Source organism: Impatiens glandulifera, chromosome 5 (assembly GCF_907164915.1).
Source record: "Impatiens glandulifera chromosome 5, dImpGla2.1, whole genome shotgun sequence".
Classification (NCBI taxonomy): Eukaryota; Viridiplantae; Streptophyta; class Magnoliopsida; order Ericales; family Balsaminaceae; genus Impatiens; species Impatiens glandulifera.
In genome coordinates this window covers 41,759,566-41,781,256 of record NC_061866.1, presented here as the reverse complement: position 1 = coordinate 41,781,256, position 21,691 = coordinate 41,759,566, and the positions used below count along the sequence as shown (strand labels likewise).

Genomic DNA, 21,691 nt, shown 5'->3' with positions numbered 1-21,691 from the left:
TTATTCGATTTTGTAATTTGTTTTTCTATTTTATTATCAGTTTTTACCATGTAATATTTTTAATTTAATTGGATAGTTATTAAATATTTTTTTTTAAACCTGTGATCTTGATTACTAATTTTAAATCGAAAAGATATTTTTAAAATTATTATATAACGTATCAATGTTTGGTAATTTATTTGATTAATTCTTGCAATCGCAAAGGTGACTACTAATTTAATAAATGGATAATATGTCTTCTACATGCTCGTTTTACATAGTTCATTATACATTTATTTTTATTTGAAATTGGACTTTATATATATTTATTTTTGTTTGAAATTTCTAAGTTTTTATTTATTTGTTTGAATTTACATCAAAAATAACTAATACCATTTAAAATGTTATTAACTCGTTAATTTGTATTAAAAATTGAGAAATATGTATAATTTGAAAAGATCAATTAAGAGATTCGAGACGAGAAAATGATAAATACATTCAAAATGAGGTAAAATAAATATTTATCAATTTTAAATTTTGACATTAACTTGTCCGATAGAACAAATATAAATTTTGATGTAACAATTTTTAATGTCCATTTTTCTATTATATTTTCTTTTTCATTTTTTTTTTCATTTTTGTATGTTAATTTTAAATGGTTAATTAGAATATTAGAAAAATTAATATTATAAATTTATTTAAAATGAGATAAAATATTTATTTATGTACTATAACTATTCAATTATATATGTGATTTGTTTATCTATTTTATTATATTTTTTACCATATAATATTTGTTAATTTAATTGAATAGTTATTAAATATATTTTTAAACATGTGATCTTGATTATTAATTTTAAAATAATTTTTTTAAAATTATTATATAATGTATCAATGTTAGGTAATTTACTTGATTATTTTTTACCACACAAGGTGACTATGCTAATTTATTAAATGGATAATATGTCTTCATACATGATCATCTTGTTTTACATGGTTCATTCTGCATTTATTTTTATTCGAAATTGGACTTTATATATTTAATTTTGTTTGAAATTTCTATTTATATATTTATTTGTTTGAATTTATATAAAAAATAATTAATATCATTTGAAATGTTATAAATTTTTGTATTAAAAGTATGTATTAAAAGTACGCCACAAATTTCTTTTTTATGTGATATATTTATTTATTTTTTTTCTAAATCCTACTCTAGGTCACTAGTAAAAATAGCTTGAATACGGTCAGGTTTTCAATCAGCATAGGGAATGACCCATTGGATTTAAATAATTATATGATTAATTTAATATTAAAATAAAATAATAAATGTTTAAAAATTTAGACATCATATTTTACTTTTAATAATATATAATTATGTTCTGAATTATTCTAATTAAATTATTTAAAATTTAAATATTGAAATATATAATGAAATTATAGTAACTACAAAAAGATATTATAAATAGTTAAGCTCAATTATTAATGAGTCAAAATTACACCCTTCACAAGAGACTTAAGGATTAGATACATGGAAACTCAGCACGAATTAAAAATTGATTCTTTATATATTCAACATTTCATATACTTTCTTGATGTATAAATCATCAAATAATATTAAAAAAATTAATTACACACAAGATTTTGATTTTCATATTTGTTTTTCTATTTATTAGTATATACTCTTTCTAGTATATTAGCTAACTTGATAATTTCTTGACTATTGAAAATATTTTAAAAATTAAAATAAAATCATACGAAATTATTTAAAATTAATAATTTAAACTATGTCAAAAAAAATTGATACTTTAAATTAATAAGTATTATACATTATAACCTAAAATTGAATTCAAATAAAAAATAAAAAAATAATATCTTTAAATAGGATAACAAATTAACATAATTAAATATAAGCAAACATGACTTATCATTTTATTAACATTGCCTAAATAAAATATGAACATTGGCATAAACACTTTTAAAAAACATATATAATTTGTCGGTATTCAATTTAAATCTCTTTTATTATATTTTGTTTGAAATATTTCTATACACTTAACTATTTTTAAACAAAATAGAATGTACAAAGAGTTTTATCAAACAAATTAGTGTAGGAGAGATATTTCAAACAAAATATATTTTATATTTAAAAAGCAAAATATATATTATCCCTAATTTATATTCATTTTCAACTTCCTAGCTACCCTCATTTCAAATATTGTGCATAAACCGAAAAAGACATTCTAAATGTCACATATATGCTATTATTCCCCACATATAAATTTCTGTATTTATCCAATATGCATCTTATAATTTCTCAAAATTTGTAATTGCCAAGATTCGAACCTCTTATAATATTTTGTAATAAACTCGCTTAACATTACCCTATCACACATAAAAAATATTATTCTATCACATAAATTTTATAGTTTCTGAAATTTTCCATTTACTAGAAATTTTTTCATTATTAGATCACTTAATATCATTTTTTTTATATTTATAATTTTGTATAAATATATTTTAATTGATATTAGTTTATATATATATATATATATATATAATAAAAAGTATTAAGTTATTATAAGAAAATAAATATATAGTTATAGAAGAGAAAATATTAATTCCAAAATAATATTTTTTAAATAAAGTAAGAGATATTTTTTTAATAGTTTAGTTTTTTAATTAAAATAAAAATTAAATTATTGAATATGAATATATTTTTATAAAAAATTATTCTCAATAAGTTCAATTAGGAGTAGCATCTAAAAAAATATATTAATTAATAAATAATAATATAAAATAACATCTATAAAATAAAAAATAACAATGCATGATGATCGATATAGCTATTAAACTATACTAAGAATTTACAAAATAAAAAATTTCAACGTTTAGGCAATTGGTTGAGTGTCACTCCAAAGAAAAACTCATTTAAATTCTTAAACAATGAATATTAAAGTAGAGCAAGTTGAACCAGCCATTAAAATAGTGTCCAAAAGATCTCTACTAAATATACGAAACCGACAGTTAAAATTATCTTTAATCAAGTGTTAGTGTTAGTAAGTAATGCAGAATAAAAATCTTGTTCGCCAAAATGGTAAGAAACCATACAAATCATTTGAGAATACATGTAAAAAAGTCTCTATGTGAAAAAACAATTATAATAATCTTTATTGAAAAAATAAAAATAACAACGGATTCGATTATTTCTTCTTATGCGTTAAGAAAGGGACGAACATTGACTCGAGAAATGATCACAACAAAATCAGAGAATATAAATATCAATTAAACTTAATATCGAACCAAAATAATTAAAGATTACATAAATAAACAAAGATATTACCTATACACATGGAAGATTACATAAATAAAATCCTAACCAAAAATACATTAAAGATTACATTAATAATTTTTTTAAAATAACTTTGTAATTGTAGAAGATATTACCAATATTAGAAAAGTGATAGTAATCTCATTTGAATTATATTAATTGCATCAAGCACTAATTAAAAACTTCAATAGTTCAATTTTGAAAAGTTTCCATTTTATTAACTGTATATCTAAGTTAAAAACCAAAAATAAAATACATAAAATAATTAGAAAAGAGCCATTAATTGAAAATTTCTAATCTATATATATAATGATGCTTAATTTTTAAAGTGATTGGATTACCAGATCGAGAGTTGTGGTTAATTTGGATATATCTGTGAAAGTAAATGAATACTTAGGTCGGATTGTGGGTTGACCCGCTCGTAAACTTAGTCTATACATTAAAAATAAAATAATCATATTTCAAACTTACAACCTAACAAAAACAAGTAACACTTTTTAACCAACTAGGCTAATATAATAAGACTTCATATTTTAAATTCAATACCAATTAATTGAACGCGAGACATTTAAACAATATAAGTTCAAATGATACTTAATTTTTAAAGTGTCCGGATTGTCAGGTCGAGAGATGTGGTTAATTTTAATATATATATATGAAAATAAATAGTTATTAGTATTTCCATAGTTTTTAGGATATATAAAGGGTCTCCCAATAAGAACGAATCTTACAACTTAGTAAGGCAAGGAAATCACATAAGATATGATGCAAACAAGAACATATTTAGATGTTTTAAGTTTTCTTCAACTATGTACATTTTATGTTATGTTTCTTACTTTCACCCATGTAAACGGGCAAGATGGACAGGTACACACTCGTTATTCAACTTTTAATATTAAATCTTAATCTATATTTTGATTAGGCATTGTTGTAGTGATTTTTTTAATACAAAACTGAAATAGTTTATATAAAAATAAACTTAGACACCATTCTAAGATCACATCTATGTTCAATTTTTATTGAGAACCTCAAAAGTCACATGTTTTATAATAAAAAAAAATTAAATAGTTCATAAAAAATATACATTAGACACCATTCATGATTCAAAAATAAAGTATGTTTAAATAATCATTCACATCTTATCAACAAAACAATTTTTATATGTACAAAATAAACTAGTTATTATGTTTATACAGGAATATATAGTGTACATGGGAGACTTGAATCCGACCTCAGACATCCCTACACCTATCTTGCATTCAAGATTTCTAGAAAAAGCTCTTCACATGTAATATTACTAATAACTGTTTTTTAAATATTCTTCTTTTGTTATTAATACAAATCACATCACTTTTATGACCAAGCTGTTTATTTCATTTTTGTTTTCTTCTGTAGAAACTCTTCGACATCACTTATTCACAGTTACAAAAGTATTTTCAATGGTTTTGTTGCCCTATTGACCAATGATGAGGTTCACCGGATTTCTGGTAAGATAATTAATTAGTTAAAAAATAATTAATTAACTTTATAACAAATTAAATCATGTTAAGTCCATTTTATTAATCAATTAATTGAATGATCAGCAATGGAAGAAGTTGTATCAGTGTTTCCAAATAGAAAAAATCATATGCACACTACAAAATCATGGGACTTTTTGAAATTTCCTCAAACGGTTAGCAGAGTGAAAAAGGTTGAGAGCAACATCATTGTTGGAGTAATCGATTCTGGAATTTGGCCAGAATTAGATAGCTTTAGTGATGTTGGAATGAGATCGCCACCGAGCAAATGGAAGGGATCGTGTCATGGGCTACGGAATTTCAAATGTAACAAGTAAGGACTTGTTTTATTTGAATTATCAAACAAACTACTCAAACAAATTTAAATCAATCTTATATTATCATTTATAACATTTTAAAATATTAAATAATTCAAATTTTATAGTACAAGATGATATTATTAAATATCTCAATGCAGCAAAATAATTGGAGCAAGGTACTACAGAAGAAATGGCAAATTCTCCCAAGAGGATATTATTTCTCCAAGAGATACCATTGGTCATGGAACTCATGTAGCTTCAATCATTGCCGGAAATCTTGTTAGTTCGGCGAACTTTTATGGTCTTGGACAAGGTACAGCACGAGGAGGAGTCCCTTCTTCGAGGATTGCGGTATATAAAGTAATCTGGTCTGGTGGTTCTGATGACATCGACATCATTGACGCATTTGAGGATGCCATCAAAGATAGGGTTGACATAATATCAATTTCAATGGGAACAGGTATTAATGCAAACTATTTGAAGGATTCGATAACTGTTGGGAGTTTTCAAGCAATGAGAAAAGGAATTATGACGATATGTTCTGCGGGAAACGGTGGTCCTGAACATGGAACTGTCGAGAATATTTCTCCATGGGTTCTTACCGTCGCAGCAAGTTCCACTGATCGAAAGATAGTCACCTATTTGAAGTTGGGTAATGCCCAGACATTTGTGGTATAGTATATATTTCATTATCATTTCTTATTTTTTTTACTTAGGCACACAATTGCATGCACAACATGGATACAAGATTTTTTTTATTTTTTTTATTTTGTATTATTGATTTCATTAATTTATCTCTCGAATGCAGGGAACTACATTGAATGCGTTTGATGAGACTAATTTCTCCACTTTGGTGTATGCCGGTGATGTTCCAAATATAAGAGAGATGGTTTCTCCTAATACATCGAGGTATTTACTTAGTTATCATGCATGACTGTTAATTTATTCTCTAAAAATGTTTACCTAGATATTATCACGAAAGGCGAATCCAGGATTTTATTTTTGTGTGGGTTATAAAGATTATATATATTATATATTATTACGGGTAACAATATTAATCGAAATGATTCACGGATATCCTTATTAAAATAAAATAAATATACGAATTCTAAAAAGTGATAAGAATATACACGATTTAAATAGAAAATTTATATATACTTAAAATTATATAGTTTAAGAGAATTATATTAAGGAAACATGAGAAGTTAAATTAATTAGGTTTTAAATGAATGAAAGCTAACTATATAAATAAAGAAAATATAAAAGTCTAATTTAATAGATTTTAGTCTAATTTGGTGAGATGGTAGGAAAAAAAGACACAAAACGTGAAAATAAAAACAAAAACACAAAATCATCTGAAAAAACTGATTATCAAATGAGTAGACACTCGAAAAAACGATTATAACATATTAATGTCATAATGTAAACTGTAAACAGTTTTGGAAGAAAAAAATACAAAAACTAATTTCCAATTGAATGGTTTGCTATATCCAATTAGTTTATTATATGGTCGAATATTTATTTTATAATCGAATTAAATTTTGGTTAAATAATATAATAAAAAAACTGTTTTAATTATTTTTAATATTATTTTTATAAACTTTAAAATAGTTTAAAACTAATTTAAAACAAACTGCATAGTTTTTTTACTTAATATTTTTTAATTTAGTATGGTTTAAATCTAATTACTCAATAGTGATAAAACATTTTAGGTATTATTATTATTGGTATACTATTCAACGGGTTATAATTCTTTTTTTTTTTGTTTAATATTATTACATTTTTTTTATGAAAATTATGATTTTCACTATTGATATTTGAGCGGTTATATTGGGCTTTGCCTTATAAAACTCTCTGAAATAACATATTGGAAAACTGAGAAGATAACTTTATTTTTTAAAAACATTTTTTTAAATTTAATATAATTCTTAAATTGATGCTTTACAACTAATATTTTCTCTTTTAATCTTAATTTTGTTTAGAAGAACTAAGAAAAATTGTTATTGTAATATTATTTCTTAAAAAGGTGAAATGATTATTTTAATATGGCTCTAGTTGAAATCATAAAAAATTTAATTTATAATGGTTCAGAATCTCTATTCATGTATTATATCTGAAATTGATAGGGCGTCATCTAATAAAAAAAATTCTCTTTATAAAACCTCAAATAAATTTATATCTTTGATTAAGAGGCAATCAAAATAATTAAATATTTACAGTGAATTATTTTTCTCTATTTAATTGACAAACATTCAATATTTGACATCTCCACACTTTAATTTGTAATTACAATTTCAAATGCATATAAATAGAAAAAATTACTTGGTTTGCTTGCTTGCTGTTATTTTGCTCATACAGATTCATTTTTACAAAGTTAATTATAAACTTGTATAATCTCATAATATTTTTTAATAATAAAACTTGTATGATATATAAGTAATTACTGAATTTTAATTAATTAGTTTTAAAAATGAATCTTATAATTACTGAACTAAATAATAGTAAATTGAGTTTTGTAATCACAATTTCAAATGCATAATATTGATAAAATACTAGTTTCCAAATATCCTCAATGAAGTTTCATGATGTTTCATTTTTTTTTATTGTTTTTGAAATCTAAGATTGTGAAAGAAATAATATAACTTTCTTAATTTCAATAGTTACTTTATTAAGAAACTAATTATTTCAGTAATTAATTAACAAATTAAATCTCATCAAATGCAGACTTTGCCTAGACACAAAGTCACTGGATGCTAGACTTGTAAAAGGTAAGATTGTCATTTGTGATGAATACAATGTAGGGGACGCAGCCTTAACTGCTGGTGCAACTGGTATGGTGATACGAGGCAATGATATCGCTGTCGATTATAGGACATTTGCTCTCCCGGCACTTTTTGTTGGCAACAGGGAGTCATTCGAACTCGTGAGATATTTGGTCAGACCAAGGTATTTATGATAATACTTCACTAGATGTTCATTAAAACATATTATAATTTCCTTCATTGATTTATTTTTTAAAACAGGAGTATTCCAACTGCAAGCATATTTAAAAGTCATGAAACATTTGATCAGTTTGCACCATATACTGTATCCTTCTCATCGAGGGGACCGAATCGTATAACACCTCAAATTCTTAAGGTTGTATAGTTATTCCACTTGTATTGTCATATTATTAAAGATGAACCCTAATCTTGCTCAATTAAGTTATTATTTATTTATATAAAATATCATAAAAACACTATAATTATAGTTGAAGTAATTCAAAGAAATTATACCAAAGTTTTCAATGATTTTGTAGCCGGATTTGTCTGCACCTGGTGTTAGAATCTTGGCAGCATGGACACATAAAAATTCTCCTTCATTTTCAGTGCTTGATTCGAGAAGGGTATCATATAACATTCTATCAGGTACGTCAATGTCATGCCCACATGCTGCTGCTGCAGCCGCCTATGTCAAATCCTTCCATCCATCATGGTCTCCGGCTGCTATAAAATCTGCACTTATAACCACTGGTATAATGACATTTCCTAACTCATTTATTTATTAGAACATGTTTTAATCTTTATAGAAGCATTGTCAAATTGTTTTACATTTGAACCTAAACAATTCTTTTACAGCCTCCGAGATGAGTGCAAGGACAACTCATTCACTAGAATTTGGTTATGGAGCAGGCCTAATAAACCCTGTAGGTGCCATTAATCCTGGCCTTGTGTATGATGCAAATCTAGCTGACTATGTGCAGTTCTTGTGTGGGCAAAACTACACCAACAAACAGTTGAGCCTTATTACGGGTGACAAAATAGCTTGCACTCATTATGGGAGTAAAACTTCTTTAAATCTTAACTTGCCTTCATTTTCCTTCCCCATCGTTCCGTCAAATACTCCTTTTAATGTCTCCGTTAATAGGAGAGTTACCAATGTTGGATCATTAAGATCTACATACATCGCCAAGATTCTTACTCCGCCTACATTCACAATACGAGTTGTACCGAGCACACTTTCTTTCACTAACGTTGGAGAAATTAAGTCATTTACATTGATTGTTGAGGGAATAATGAATCATGTGGCAGCGGTTTCGGCTTCTTTGTCATGGATAGGAAGCACAAACAAAGTGAGAAGTCCCATTATTATTTTTGGTTCTTATATACAATGATATGAGATTGTGTATCATGGTAAACATATGTTTTATGAAATAAAAATAAGGGAAATATGAAGAAATAAATAAAGTAGAACATATGTGAGTTTATTACATTGAAGAGTTCTCAAATAATGCTATGTTTTTTTTTTATAATGTGTATTGAGTGATCACTCTATGTTTGTGGTGTGTTAGTGTACCAATATTGGGGTTTTGATTTATTTCTCCTAATAATTTTATTACAATTTGAATTAAGGTGTGAATATTTACGTACATTCTTTTTCTATGTATGCGAGCATTTACTAACAAGATTTTTTTATTTAGATTTTCCCTTTATTATTTACTGTATGTAATCTCTGAATATAATAGTTTCATCCTCAATTATCTTTTTTTTATATAAAAAACTAAGTTATAAATTGAAATTTATTGAAAACATATAAAAAATAATGTATTTCTAAATAGTATGTGTAATATCCAATTGTCATCAATGTAGAACTTAAAACCTACCGAAATATAGCTAGGGTTCCATTCTAGGACTACAACCCCAAACAAATACTTCTTCACAATAATGATGTATTTTTGGAATTTCATCCAAAATATTGTGCTGGTATGAATTGAGACACTTTAACAGTATTAATATCATTTAATTTTAAGAAAAAAATATTTTATCTAGCAGTATATCATTTATTTATTTATTTTTAACTATTTTCAATTTGGTAAAGCACTCAAAATATTAATATATAACATTTATAGTTTAACTACTATCTAATATTTAATAATGAATACAACTAATTTGATATTTATAACCACTAAAATATTTATTACAAAAATATTTAATTTAATTTAATTATAATTAATCTATGAATACATTATATAATTTTAAAAATTAGGTAATCAATATCAATTTTATACAGTGATATTTTATTATTATAAGGATTAAATAATTTTATTTAATTACATTATTAATTTAGAATATGTTACCCAAATCACACTTATTTGTGAACATAATACGAATTAACTTAAAATTCAAACCTAACACCTATAATTAATTTGAATAATTTATTTCACTTTGGGTTGAATATTCATATTCCAAAAACTGTGCTGGCATATTGAATACATTGGGTCTAAACATATAAAATGTGTTAAATTATATATATATATATATATACATATTTATATATATATATATATATATATATATATATATATATATATATATATATATATATATATATATAAGTTAGGAATACAACATAACTCACATCTATATATGACCTCAACTTTAATTAAAAAAAAGTTATAAGGGACAATTGAACTAGGGATATTTGATATTAGGAATTACTTTTACACTTACTACAAATATATATTAAATGAGTTAAAATATGTTAACAATAATAAAATAGGAGGCAATAGAGACATAATTTAGCTATGATATCCTATTAATGTCGCTATTGAAAAATAATAATAGTATTGTATTAGCTATTTATGAAATAGTAACGAGTATTTTATATCACGTTGCCATCTTATCCATTTTATTTTTTAAAGATTAATTTTTAATATTTAAAATATTTTTTTTTTTACTTTTCATCACCCTCATTCACTAGCAAAAAATAAGAAACTTATTAGATATATCTTCCATCTATCTACACGCACAAACAAACACTAACTCAACATTGGAGACTATAGTGTGGTGTTGAGAATAAATTTACAATATTACCAATATGGTATATTCATGTTACATAATCTTAGTACAAGAAAATGTATGTATATTCAATAAAAGGAAATTATAACTTTCCTAGTATAATTATATTAGGAAATAAAATTATCATAAAAGGAAATTAGATCTTTTGTTATGGAAATACAATTAGAAAATATTGTAAGAATATTTTGGAAGCTCTTTGAGAGATTTGAACAAAATATTGATATTGAACTAATTGATGCTTATTTAAAGGTGTAGTCGGACACTTTAAAAAGCCAAGTCTTTTTCCATAAGAGTATTGATTTCTTGTGAGTTTTGTGTAAGCTTTCATTATGAGAGAATCATTGTAATACTTCTATAACAATCTTGATAATAAAGTTGGGAGTCTCTTTTGTGCTTCAAAAGTGGATATAGGCATGTTTTGGTCAAACCACTATAAATCTTGTGTTCGCGTTCTTTAATTTGATTTTTTCGTTTCCTCAATTGTTCAATGTTGTTATTGTTTTTGCATTAAGGAATACTTCATCTCATGGTATCCCAACAAGTGGTATCAGAGCGAGGCTGTTCGAGAGGAGAGAAAGCTGAAAAGATTGGATGATCCTTCGAGAGTTATTGACAAGTTCTAGAGAGGTTTTCAAAAGATGTCCAAGTTGTAATTCTTGTTGGTATGAATGACTACCAAGTTTGAGGTGGAAGAAGTACGAGCTACTTGATTTCCAAGGAACCAACCAAGATGACAAATTGTAGACAAGAAGATAATGGAGAAGACGTAAACAACATCATGAGAAAGAATACAGAGAAGTAAGAGTTTTAAGTATATATTGAAGACTAAAGAAAATGTGAAGTGCTTCCAGTGTTAAGAGGAAGGACACTTCAGAAAAGACTTCCTAAAACTAAATAATCATAATAGAAAATGTTATGTTTGGAAGGCAAGAGATGGAACATTGCTGGCGAGCAATGTACTTTAGTTGTAATGGAAGTAGTAAATAATAATGATGTGTATTCTCTATAAGGTAATTCACTTATGTTTAGTTATTATCTCCAAGGTCACTCAATAAACATCAATCTTCTGGCATCTGAGGCTTGGTCTCAAAGGCTTGCAAGAATTGAGTAAGAAAGGAGTTCTTAATACAAGAACTTTAACTCATGGTAATGCAAGAGAAGCTAAATCCAAAGAAAAAGAAAATTTTCTTTATTGGATTTTCAGAGAATGTCAAAAGGTATAGAGTTTGATTAGAAGAAGGTGGAGATAATGTTATGTTAAGTCAAAATGTGAAGTTTGACAAAGCTGGAGCACACACAATGAAGATACAAGTAGTGATTCAAGAGATATCACAACTCAAGGTGAATACATGTCATAAAAAATGCACACTACCAAGGGAGAATTGTCACGGGACCATTGAGATTTCTTCTAATATTGGGGAAGAGGATGATCTTGGTGAAGAGGTATCCTTGGCCATGGATGGAGAAAAAATGGTACACAACAAATCTTATAGAAAAGATGTTTACCGATGACGACATTGTCAACATGTGGACAAGGCAATCCTTCAGGTAAAATTACAAGATTGCATTGAGTTGGCATGTGATTAAGGTTTGGCATATTGCTAGTTAACACGCAATATGAATAAAAGACTAAGAAGAAGACTAATGAAAGACACTTATAAGTTTAGTTGGAGACATCATGAAGCAACTCTCAAACGAACTAAGAAAAAATTATTGCATTATCTTTTAATATGAGAAGATGAATAAGACCTTGAGTGAGATTCTAAGTTATGAAAAATACTAAATGGGAGGCTCGGTCAATTCGAATGAGATGATTTTGGTACTTCTTTTATTCTATCTTAATTGTCCATGTATTGTGGATCATAGTTAAGATTACTGAGATGATTGATTTATCATCTAATTAAGAAAATGATTGAGACATTGAATGAGATTTATAGTAATGAAAGGGAGCTAGATGAGATGCTTAGTCAAATCAAATGTGAATGAGATCATTGAATTATTATGTAATGCGAGAAGATGAATGAAACCTTCAATATGATTTCTAGTTATGAAAAAAGGGCTAGATGAGACGCTCAATCAATTCAAATGAAAGGACACTCACGAATTTTTTCGAATAAACTATGAAACATGGTAAAAACAATTGAAGACAATTAGTGAATCTTGAAAGAATATTCTTGAATATTTAGTTGTTTTGACATTATTCAAAAACTAGTAGATTGCAAGTTAATTTGTTCAAGGAGAAATATGTGGTTCAAACTAGTTAAGTGTGCAAAGTTTAAGTCAATATGGGTGACAAATGTTTTGCTAGATCTTGAGCTTAAGTAAAGAGATGTCGCTAGATACCTAATTATTTTTTATGAAGTAGATGGTGAAAGTTTGACTTGGGTCTTCTTTCTTTCGATTAGTATCTAACTTTGAGGAAGTAGACGAAGAATGTTCGTTTGGGGTGTCTTCGATTTTTGAAAGATACCTGATTTTGAAAAAGTAGACGATGGTAGTCCGTCTTGAGTCTTCTTGGCTTTCGATCAATATCTAACTTTGAGGAAGTAGACGATGAATGTTCGTTTGGAGTGTCCTCATTTTTTTTTGACAAATATATGATTTTGAAAAAGTAGATGATGGAAGTTCATCTTGGGTTTTCTCGACTTCGATCAATATCTTATTTTGAGAAAGTAGACGATGGATGTTTATCTTGAGTGTCCTCATTTTCGATAGATATATGATTTTGAAGAAGTGGACAAGGAAGTTCGTCTTGGGTCTTCTCGGATTTTGATTAGTATCTTATTTTATGGAAGTAAGAAATGAAGTTCGTTATGAGTGTCCACTTTTTTGATAGATATTTAATTTAGAAAATGAAGAAGATAGAGAGATAGAGGCAAATTAAGACAAAGGCAGGTGTTACGAAGAAAAGCTATGTTTCTTCAACTACTTTCTCTTCACTCTCTAGATACATATGATTATGTATTTTCACAATTTATGAAGATACATTCCATATGTATGTACCATTTTTCATGTTGATGATGTTCTCGAGAATCTATGTAATCTGTGAGATTGTAAATTCCAGAGACAAGAACAAGACAAAGAGAGGGAGACAAATCAAGACGAAGGCAAGGTGTTAGCATTTTTCTTCAACCACTTTCTATTCACTCCCCATATACCTAGGTTAGGTATCTCCACCATTGGTGAAGATACATTTGATATGTATGTACCATCTTAGGATCATTTCAACTAAAGTAGAGTCTCCCACATTTCACCATTACTTCTTATCTTATTGGTTACTACTACAATTCTAGCAAAAATAGTCATTTATCGTCTCTTTATTTTTCATCTAAAGTATTTAGAATTCTCTACGTAGAGTATTCATAAGTGACCTTTTACCTTCTAATTATCTCCATAGTTGCTCTTTAAAGAGTCTCATATGATTTTGGAGATAGTTTTATTCAATATTTATTCGAACGTTACTCAATTGAATGCTTGATACAAATAGTTTTTCACCTTATAGTTTTTCATATTCATCTCGTTAAATTTAATTCTAGATCCACTAGTTGCTGGATCACTGAGCGCATCAAATCCTGTTTCTACTAAATCTCACCGATCCTTGGAGCGAAGTAAGTTTTCAATTAACTCGCTCCAGTGATCGTTACAGAGACCGTTAAAACTAGAGATTCTCATTGTAGTGACCTCAACTCTTTCATCCACTATTATTTTCTTATTTTCTTTTATCTCACAGATCCGGTCAATCAAGCTTAAGGCTCAATTCCTCACTTCAAGCTCATAACTTGATTCATTCGTGTTTGAGATTCTTTGGATTTTAATACCACTTGTTAGAATTAAAAGATTGCAAAACTAACAAGTTTATTTACTAACAACACTAGAAAGATCCATGTGCGATTCACACGGATAAAAATATAAACAAAATAAATTTAATAAAAAAATTAAAATAATATGTAATCAATGTTTAAAATTCTTAATAAATCACAAATAATATATTGAAATAATAAATAGAAACTCTCATTCCATTCACTTCGCTAAAACAATACATGTTCTCAAATATCTCATAACATATTTTTTCCTAATGAACCTCTAATTTCGTGACCTTATACTTTCTCTTTGGTCAATTAAATATTTGAATAATATTTTTTGATATTTAGCATTGCGAACTCACACTTTGGTCAATCAAATATTTAATTCATATTTTTTAACCGTTTTCAATTTTTACCGGCTATTATCCCTCGACAAATCACATCTCAATCATACTTGGTTAAAGGGTTGTACTTGTTTTATTAGGTTACAAGTTTGAAACATACATATAGCATTTTTAATTTTAATTTTAACCGTTTTAAATTTAAATCCGATCCTAAATTAATGGGTATATATATAATAAATGAATAATTAATTATGAAACTTAATTAATAATAGAATAACAAAAGTTTTGTATAATTTTGTATAATTATATATTTTTATTTTTTCAATCAATAAATAATTATATATATAACCATCTAATTAAAAAATAATTCGTAATATAATTAAATAAAAATAAATTAACCTGATTTAATTATTAGTCTCTCATTTGTATTAACATATTTTTATTTTTCCATATTTATTAAATTAATTTTTAATAATTTTTAATTTAAATTAAAATATTTTTTAAGTATCTACATATTTATTTGAAATGCCATTATTTTAACTATTTTTTTAATTTTTGTTTTTAAATAATCTGATTTAATTATTTGTCTTTAATTTGTATTAACATATTTTTCTCTCTCCATATTTATTAATTTAATCTTTAATATTTTTTAATTTAGATTAAAATACTTTTTACTTATCTCTATATTTATTAGATATACCATTATTTTAACTATTATTCTTAATTTAACTTTTTAAATAAATTATATATATATATATAATACTATTTGTAATCATTATTTTATAATATATAATTATATATAAAATTTTAAAACTATTTTAAACTAATTATCTAAATAATTTATTACAAATTTCTAATTTTTATATATTCTTTCTATATATCTATTATTCATATAATTAATTTTTTATTCATTATATTTTTATTTTTTATTTAATAAAATGATTAAATATATATATACATAAAATTATAAAATAAATTCAATAATTACAAATAATTTAATGTTAAATAATTAACATTTCAAACTCATGGTTCGAATTTCAACAGGTGCAAATTTGATATTTAAAGAATGGTAGTGCAAATGTATTTGCAAATAAGCTAAAATAAAAGTCCAATTTTAAATTTTGACACTTGTCTGATCCAAGAAATATAAATTTAATGTGACTATTTTTAATGTCTATTTTGCTATTATGTTTTCTCTTTCTTTTGTTATTATTTTTTGTAGGTTAATTAGAATATTAGAAAATTAATATTATAAATTTATCCATAATGAAATAAAATATTTATTTATATACTATGAATAATGCTATAATTATTCAATTATGTGATTTGTTTTTCTATTTTATTATCAATTTTTATCATATAATATAATTTAATTGAATAGTTATTAAAAAAAATTCGAAACATGTGATCTTGATTATTAATTTTAAATCGAAAATATATTTTTTAAATTATTATATAACGTATTAATATTTGATAATTTATTTAATTAATTTTTGCCCTCACAAGGTGACTAGGCTAATTTAATAAATGAATAATATGTCTTCATACATCATCTTGTTTTACATTGTTCATTATACATTTATTTTTCTTTGAAATTGAACTTTATATATTTATTTTTGTTTGAAATTTCTCTTCATACATATTAATTTATTTGAATTTACATAAAAATAATAATTAATACCATTTAAAATGTTAAACTCGTTAGTTTGTAAGTTTGTATTGAAAATATGCACAAATTCCTTTTATATTAGATATATTCATTTTTTATTTATTAAATCCTAATATGGGCCACCAGTAAGAAAAGCATTAATGCCGTCTGATTTTTTTCGCTCGCAGATTTGAATTAAAGGGATTGAGGGAATGATGCCATGGTGGGTAGGATTTGAGAATGAAAGAATGATGGTTCGAACGCGTTAATAAATGAATTTCTTGAAAGAAAATATATTGATAAAATATGTGAATTTCAGAGTGATGGAATGGTGGTGCAAATTTGAGAATGAAAGAATGATGGTTCGAACGCGTTAATAGATGAATTTCTTGAAAGAAAATATATTGATAAAATATGTGAATTTCAGAGTGATGGAATGGTGGAGCAAATTTGAAAATGAAAGAATATAGTGGTTTGAACGCGATAATAGAGTCTTTGAAGGATAAGATATAATGAAACATGGTGTATTTAGGGAAATGCGGAATTTGAGAATAAAATAATAGTGATTTGAATGTCGTTAATAATGAAATCTTTGAAGAATAAGATATGTAGGATAAAGTTCTTAAATTTTCGGAATGGATATAGCGTGGTCCCTTTAATTTTTTTTTGAAACTTAAAGACAGCGCGAGCAAGATGATCAACATTCAAATTGGAAATGGTAATGACACTCTGTTCTTGAATGACCCCTGGTTCGAAAACAGACCCATCCTTCATAACAGTGTATTCTCCATCACTCAAATCAGGTGAGAATTTCAATTGGCCACAGTTCAACAAGTCAAAATCGGCGATTAGAACAGCCTTCTGAGGACTATTCCAGAAGGTGCGAGAATCCTTGAAGCACTTTCATCCTATCATCTGAATAATAATGAGGATTCTCATGTTTGAAGTGTCGAGAACAATGGTAGGTTCAACTCAGGGTCTGCATGGGTTTGTGTTGTGATCATGGGAACGTTGTCCCATGGTCCCACTTAGTGTGGTCTACCAAAGTGATCCCTAGACACCAATTCATTTTATGGATCGCCTTTCGTGAGAGACTCAATACCCGTGATCGGATAAAGAAGTACATGAGCATCCCGGATCATAATTGCTTTCTTTGCTTGGGAAATAAGGAGTCCATTTAACACCTCCTTGGAAACTGCCCTTTTGCCTCCTTGCTTTGGCGTAGATTCTCCGCATCAATGAGCCTCTTCATCTTCCCAAACAAATGGACTAACATCAAGGACCTCGCCATCATAAAGACCAAGGGCAACGAATTCAGCTCTAATACCTTCAAGTATTTTTTCGCCAACATTGTTTATCACATTTGGATGGAGAGGAACGCTAGATCCTTCTCAGGTGTCCGCAACTGTGTGGATACAGTCTGGAACAATATTGTCACCGATGACAACTCCCTCATTTGAACGTGGAGACGTAATCCTACAGGCAAGAAGAATTGGTTAATCTGTAAAAACTAGAACACCGCTTACGAGAAAGTCACCATAACCACTGATTTCATTATACTTAAATTCTCAATTCTCATCTTTTATCTATATTTTTTTTTGTTCCTCATTCAGTTTGTTTTTTTACTCTGATTTCCTTTGAACTCATGTAACTCCTTTGCCTTTTTATGGCTTATATTATATTACGCTACGTTGCCTTTAAAAAAAAATCTAAAATTTTAAGTATATATATTTTAATATGTCATTTTATAAATATTTTACTATTAATTTGAGAGGTGTGTATAATTTGAAAAGATCAATTAAGAGATTTGAAAAAAAAAATGATAAACACATTCAAAATGAGTGAAAATAAATTTTCACCAATTTTTAATTTTGATATTTTAACTTCTCCTATAGAACAAATATAAATTTAATGTGACTACTTTTAATGTCCATTTTGCTATAATGTTTTTTTTTTTTATCACTTTGCAGGTTAATTTTGAATGGTTAATTAGAATATTATAAATTCATTCAAATATTTATTTATGTACTATAATTATTCGATTTTGTAATTTGTTTTTCTATTTTATTATCAGTTTTTACCATGTAATATTTTTAATTTAATTGGATAGTTATTAAATATTTTTTTTTAAACTTGTGATCTTGATTACTAATTTTAAATCGAAAAGATATTTTTAAAATTATTATATAACGTATCAATGTTTGGTAATTTATTTGATTAATTCTTGCAATCGCAAAGGTGACTACTAATTTAATAAATGGATAATATGTCTTCTACATGCTCGTTTTACATAGTTCATTATACATTTATTTTTATTTGAAATTGGACTTTATATATATTTATTTTTGTTTGAAATTTCTAAGTTTTTATTTATTTGTTTGAATTTACATCAAAAATAACTAATACCATTTAAAATGTTATTAACTCGTTAATTTGTATTAAAAATTGAGAAATATGTATAATTTGAAAAGATCAATTAAGAGATTCGAGACGAGAAAATGATAAATACATTCAAAATGAGGTAAAATAAATATTTATCAATTTTAAATTTTGACATTAACTGTCCTATAGAACAAATATAAATTTTGATGTAAGATTTTTTAATGTCCATTTTGCTATTATGTTTTCTCTTTTTTATTTTTTTATTTATTTTTGTATGTTAATTTTAAATGGTTAATTAGAATATTATAAATTAATATTATAAATTTATTCAAAATGGGATATAATATTTATTTATGTACTATAATTATTCAATTATATATGTGATTTGTTTATCTATTTTATTATCATTTTTTACCATATAATATTTGTTAATTTAATAGAATAGTTATTAAATATATTTTTAAATATGTGATCTTGATTATTAATTTCAAAATATTTTTTTAAAAATTATTATATAATGTATCAATGTTTGGTAATTTACTTGATTAATTTTTCACAAGGTGACTATGCTAATTTATTAAATGGATAATATGTCTTCATCATGATCATCTTGTTTTACATTGTTCATTCTGCATTTATTTTTATTTGAAATTGGACTTTATATATTTAATTTTGTTTAAAATTTTTCTTTATATATTTATTTGTTTGAATTTATATAAAAATAACTAATATCATTTAAAATGTTATAATTTTTTTTATTAAAAATACGTCACAAATTTCTTTTTTTATGTGATATATTCTTTTTTATTTTTCTAAATCCTACCCTAACCCTAGGCCTAGTAGTAAAAATATATTGAATAGCGTCAGGTTTTAATCAGCATAGGGAATGACCCATTGGATTTAAATAATTATATGATTAATTTAATATTAAAATAAAATAATAAATGAATAAAATTTAGACATCATATTTTACTTTTAATAATATATAATTATGTTCTGAATTATTCTAATTAAATTATTTAAAATTTAAATATTGAAATATATAATGAAATTATAGTAACTACAAAAAGATATTATAAATAGTTAAGCTCAATTATTAATGAGTCAAAATTACACCCTTCACAAGAGACTTAAGGATTAGATACATGGAAACTCAGCACGAATTAAAAATTGATTCTTTATATATTCAACATTTCATATACTTTCTTGATGTATAAATCATCAAATAATATTAAAATAATTAATTACACACAAGATTTTGATTTTCATATTTGTTTTTCTATTTATTAGTATATACTCTTTCTAGTATATTAGCTAACTTGATAATTTCTTGACTATTGAAAATATTTTAAAAATTAAAATAAAATCATACGAAATTATTTAAAGTTAATAATTTAAACTATGTCAAAAAAAATTGATACTTTAAATTAATAAGTATTATACATTATAACCTAAAATTGAATTCAAATAAAAAATAAAAAAATAATATCTTTAAATAGGATAACAAATTAACATAATTAAATATAAGCAAACATGACTTATCATTTTATTAACATTGCCTAAATAAAATATGAACATTGGCATAAACACTTTTAAAAAACATATATAATTTGTCGGTATTCAATTTAAATCTCTTTTATTATATTTTGTTTGAAATATTTCTATACACTAACTCTTTTTAAACAAAATAGAATGTACAAAGAGTTTTATCAAACAAATTAGTGTAGGAGAGATATTTCAAACAAAATATATTTTATATTTAAAAAGCAAAATATATATTATCCCTAATTTATATTCATTTTCAACTTCCTAGCTACCCTCATTTCAAATATTGTGCATAAACCGAAAAAGACATTCTAAATGTCACATATATGCTATTATTCCCCACATATAAATTTCTGTATTTATCCAATATGCATCTTATAATTTCTCAAAATTTGTAATTGCCAAGATTCGAACCTCTTATAATATTTTGTAATAAACTCGCTTAACATTACCCTATCACACATAAAAAATATTATTCTATCACATAAATTTTATAGTTTCTGAAATTTTCCATTTACTAGAAATTTTTTCATTATTAGATCACTTAATATCATTTTTTTTATATTTATAATTTTGTATAAATATATTTTAATTGATATTAGTTTATATATATATATATATATATATATATATATATATATATATATATATATATATATATATATATATAATAAAAAGTATTAAGTTATTATAAGAAAATAAATATATAGTTATAGAAGAGAAAATATTAATTCCAAAATAATATTTTTTAAATAAAGTAAGAGATATTTTTTTAATAGTTTAGTTTTTTAATTAAAATAAAAATTAAATTATTGAATATGAATATATTTTTATAAAAAATTATTCTCAATAAGTTCAATTAGGAGTAGCATCTAAAAAAATATATTAATTAATAAATAATAATATAAAATAACATCTATAAAATAAAAAATAACAATGCATGATGATCGATATAGTTATTAAATTATACTAAGAATTTACAAAATAAAAAATTTCAACGTTTAGGCAA

General features: G+C 25.0%; 1 protein-coding gene across 1 annotated transcript; it reads left to right on the top strand.

Annotated features, from left to right (window-relative positions):
* The first annotated feature begins 4,518 nt into the window (after positions 1 to 4,518).
* LOC124939376 (cucumisin-like) lies at positions 4,519 to 11,583 on the top strand. The gene is made up of 10 exons (XM_047479856.1): positions 4,519 to 4,595; positions 4,703 to 4,794; positions 4,891 to 5,137; positions 5,282 to 5,795; positions 5,932 to 6,032; positions 7,848 to 8,069; positions 8,147 to 8,261; positions 8,422 to 8,635; positions 8,741 to 9,234; positions 11,473 to 11,583. The coding sequence occupies exons 1-10, from the start codon at positions 4,519 to 4,521 to the stop codon at positions 11,581 to 11,583; spliced, it is 2,187 nt and encodes a 728-aa protein (XP_047335812.1).
* Positions 11,584 to 21,691: the final 10,108 nt, after the last annotated feature.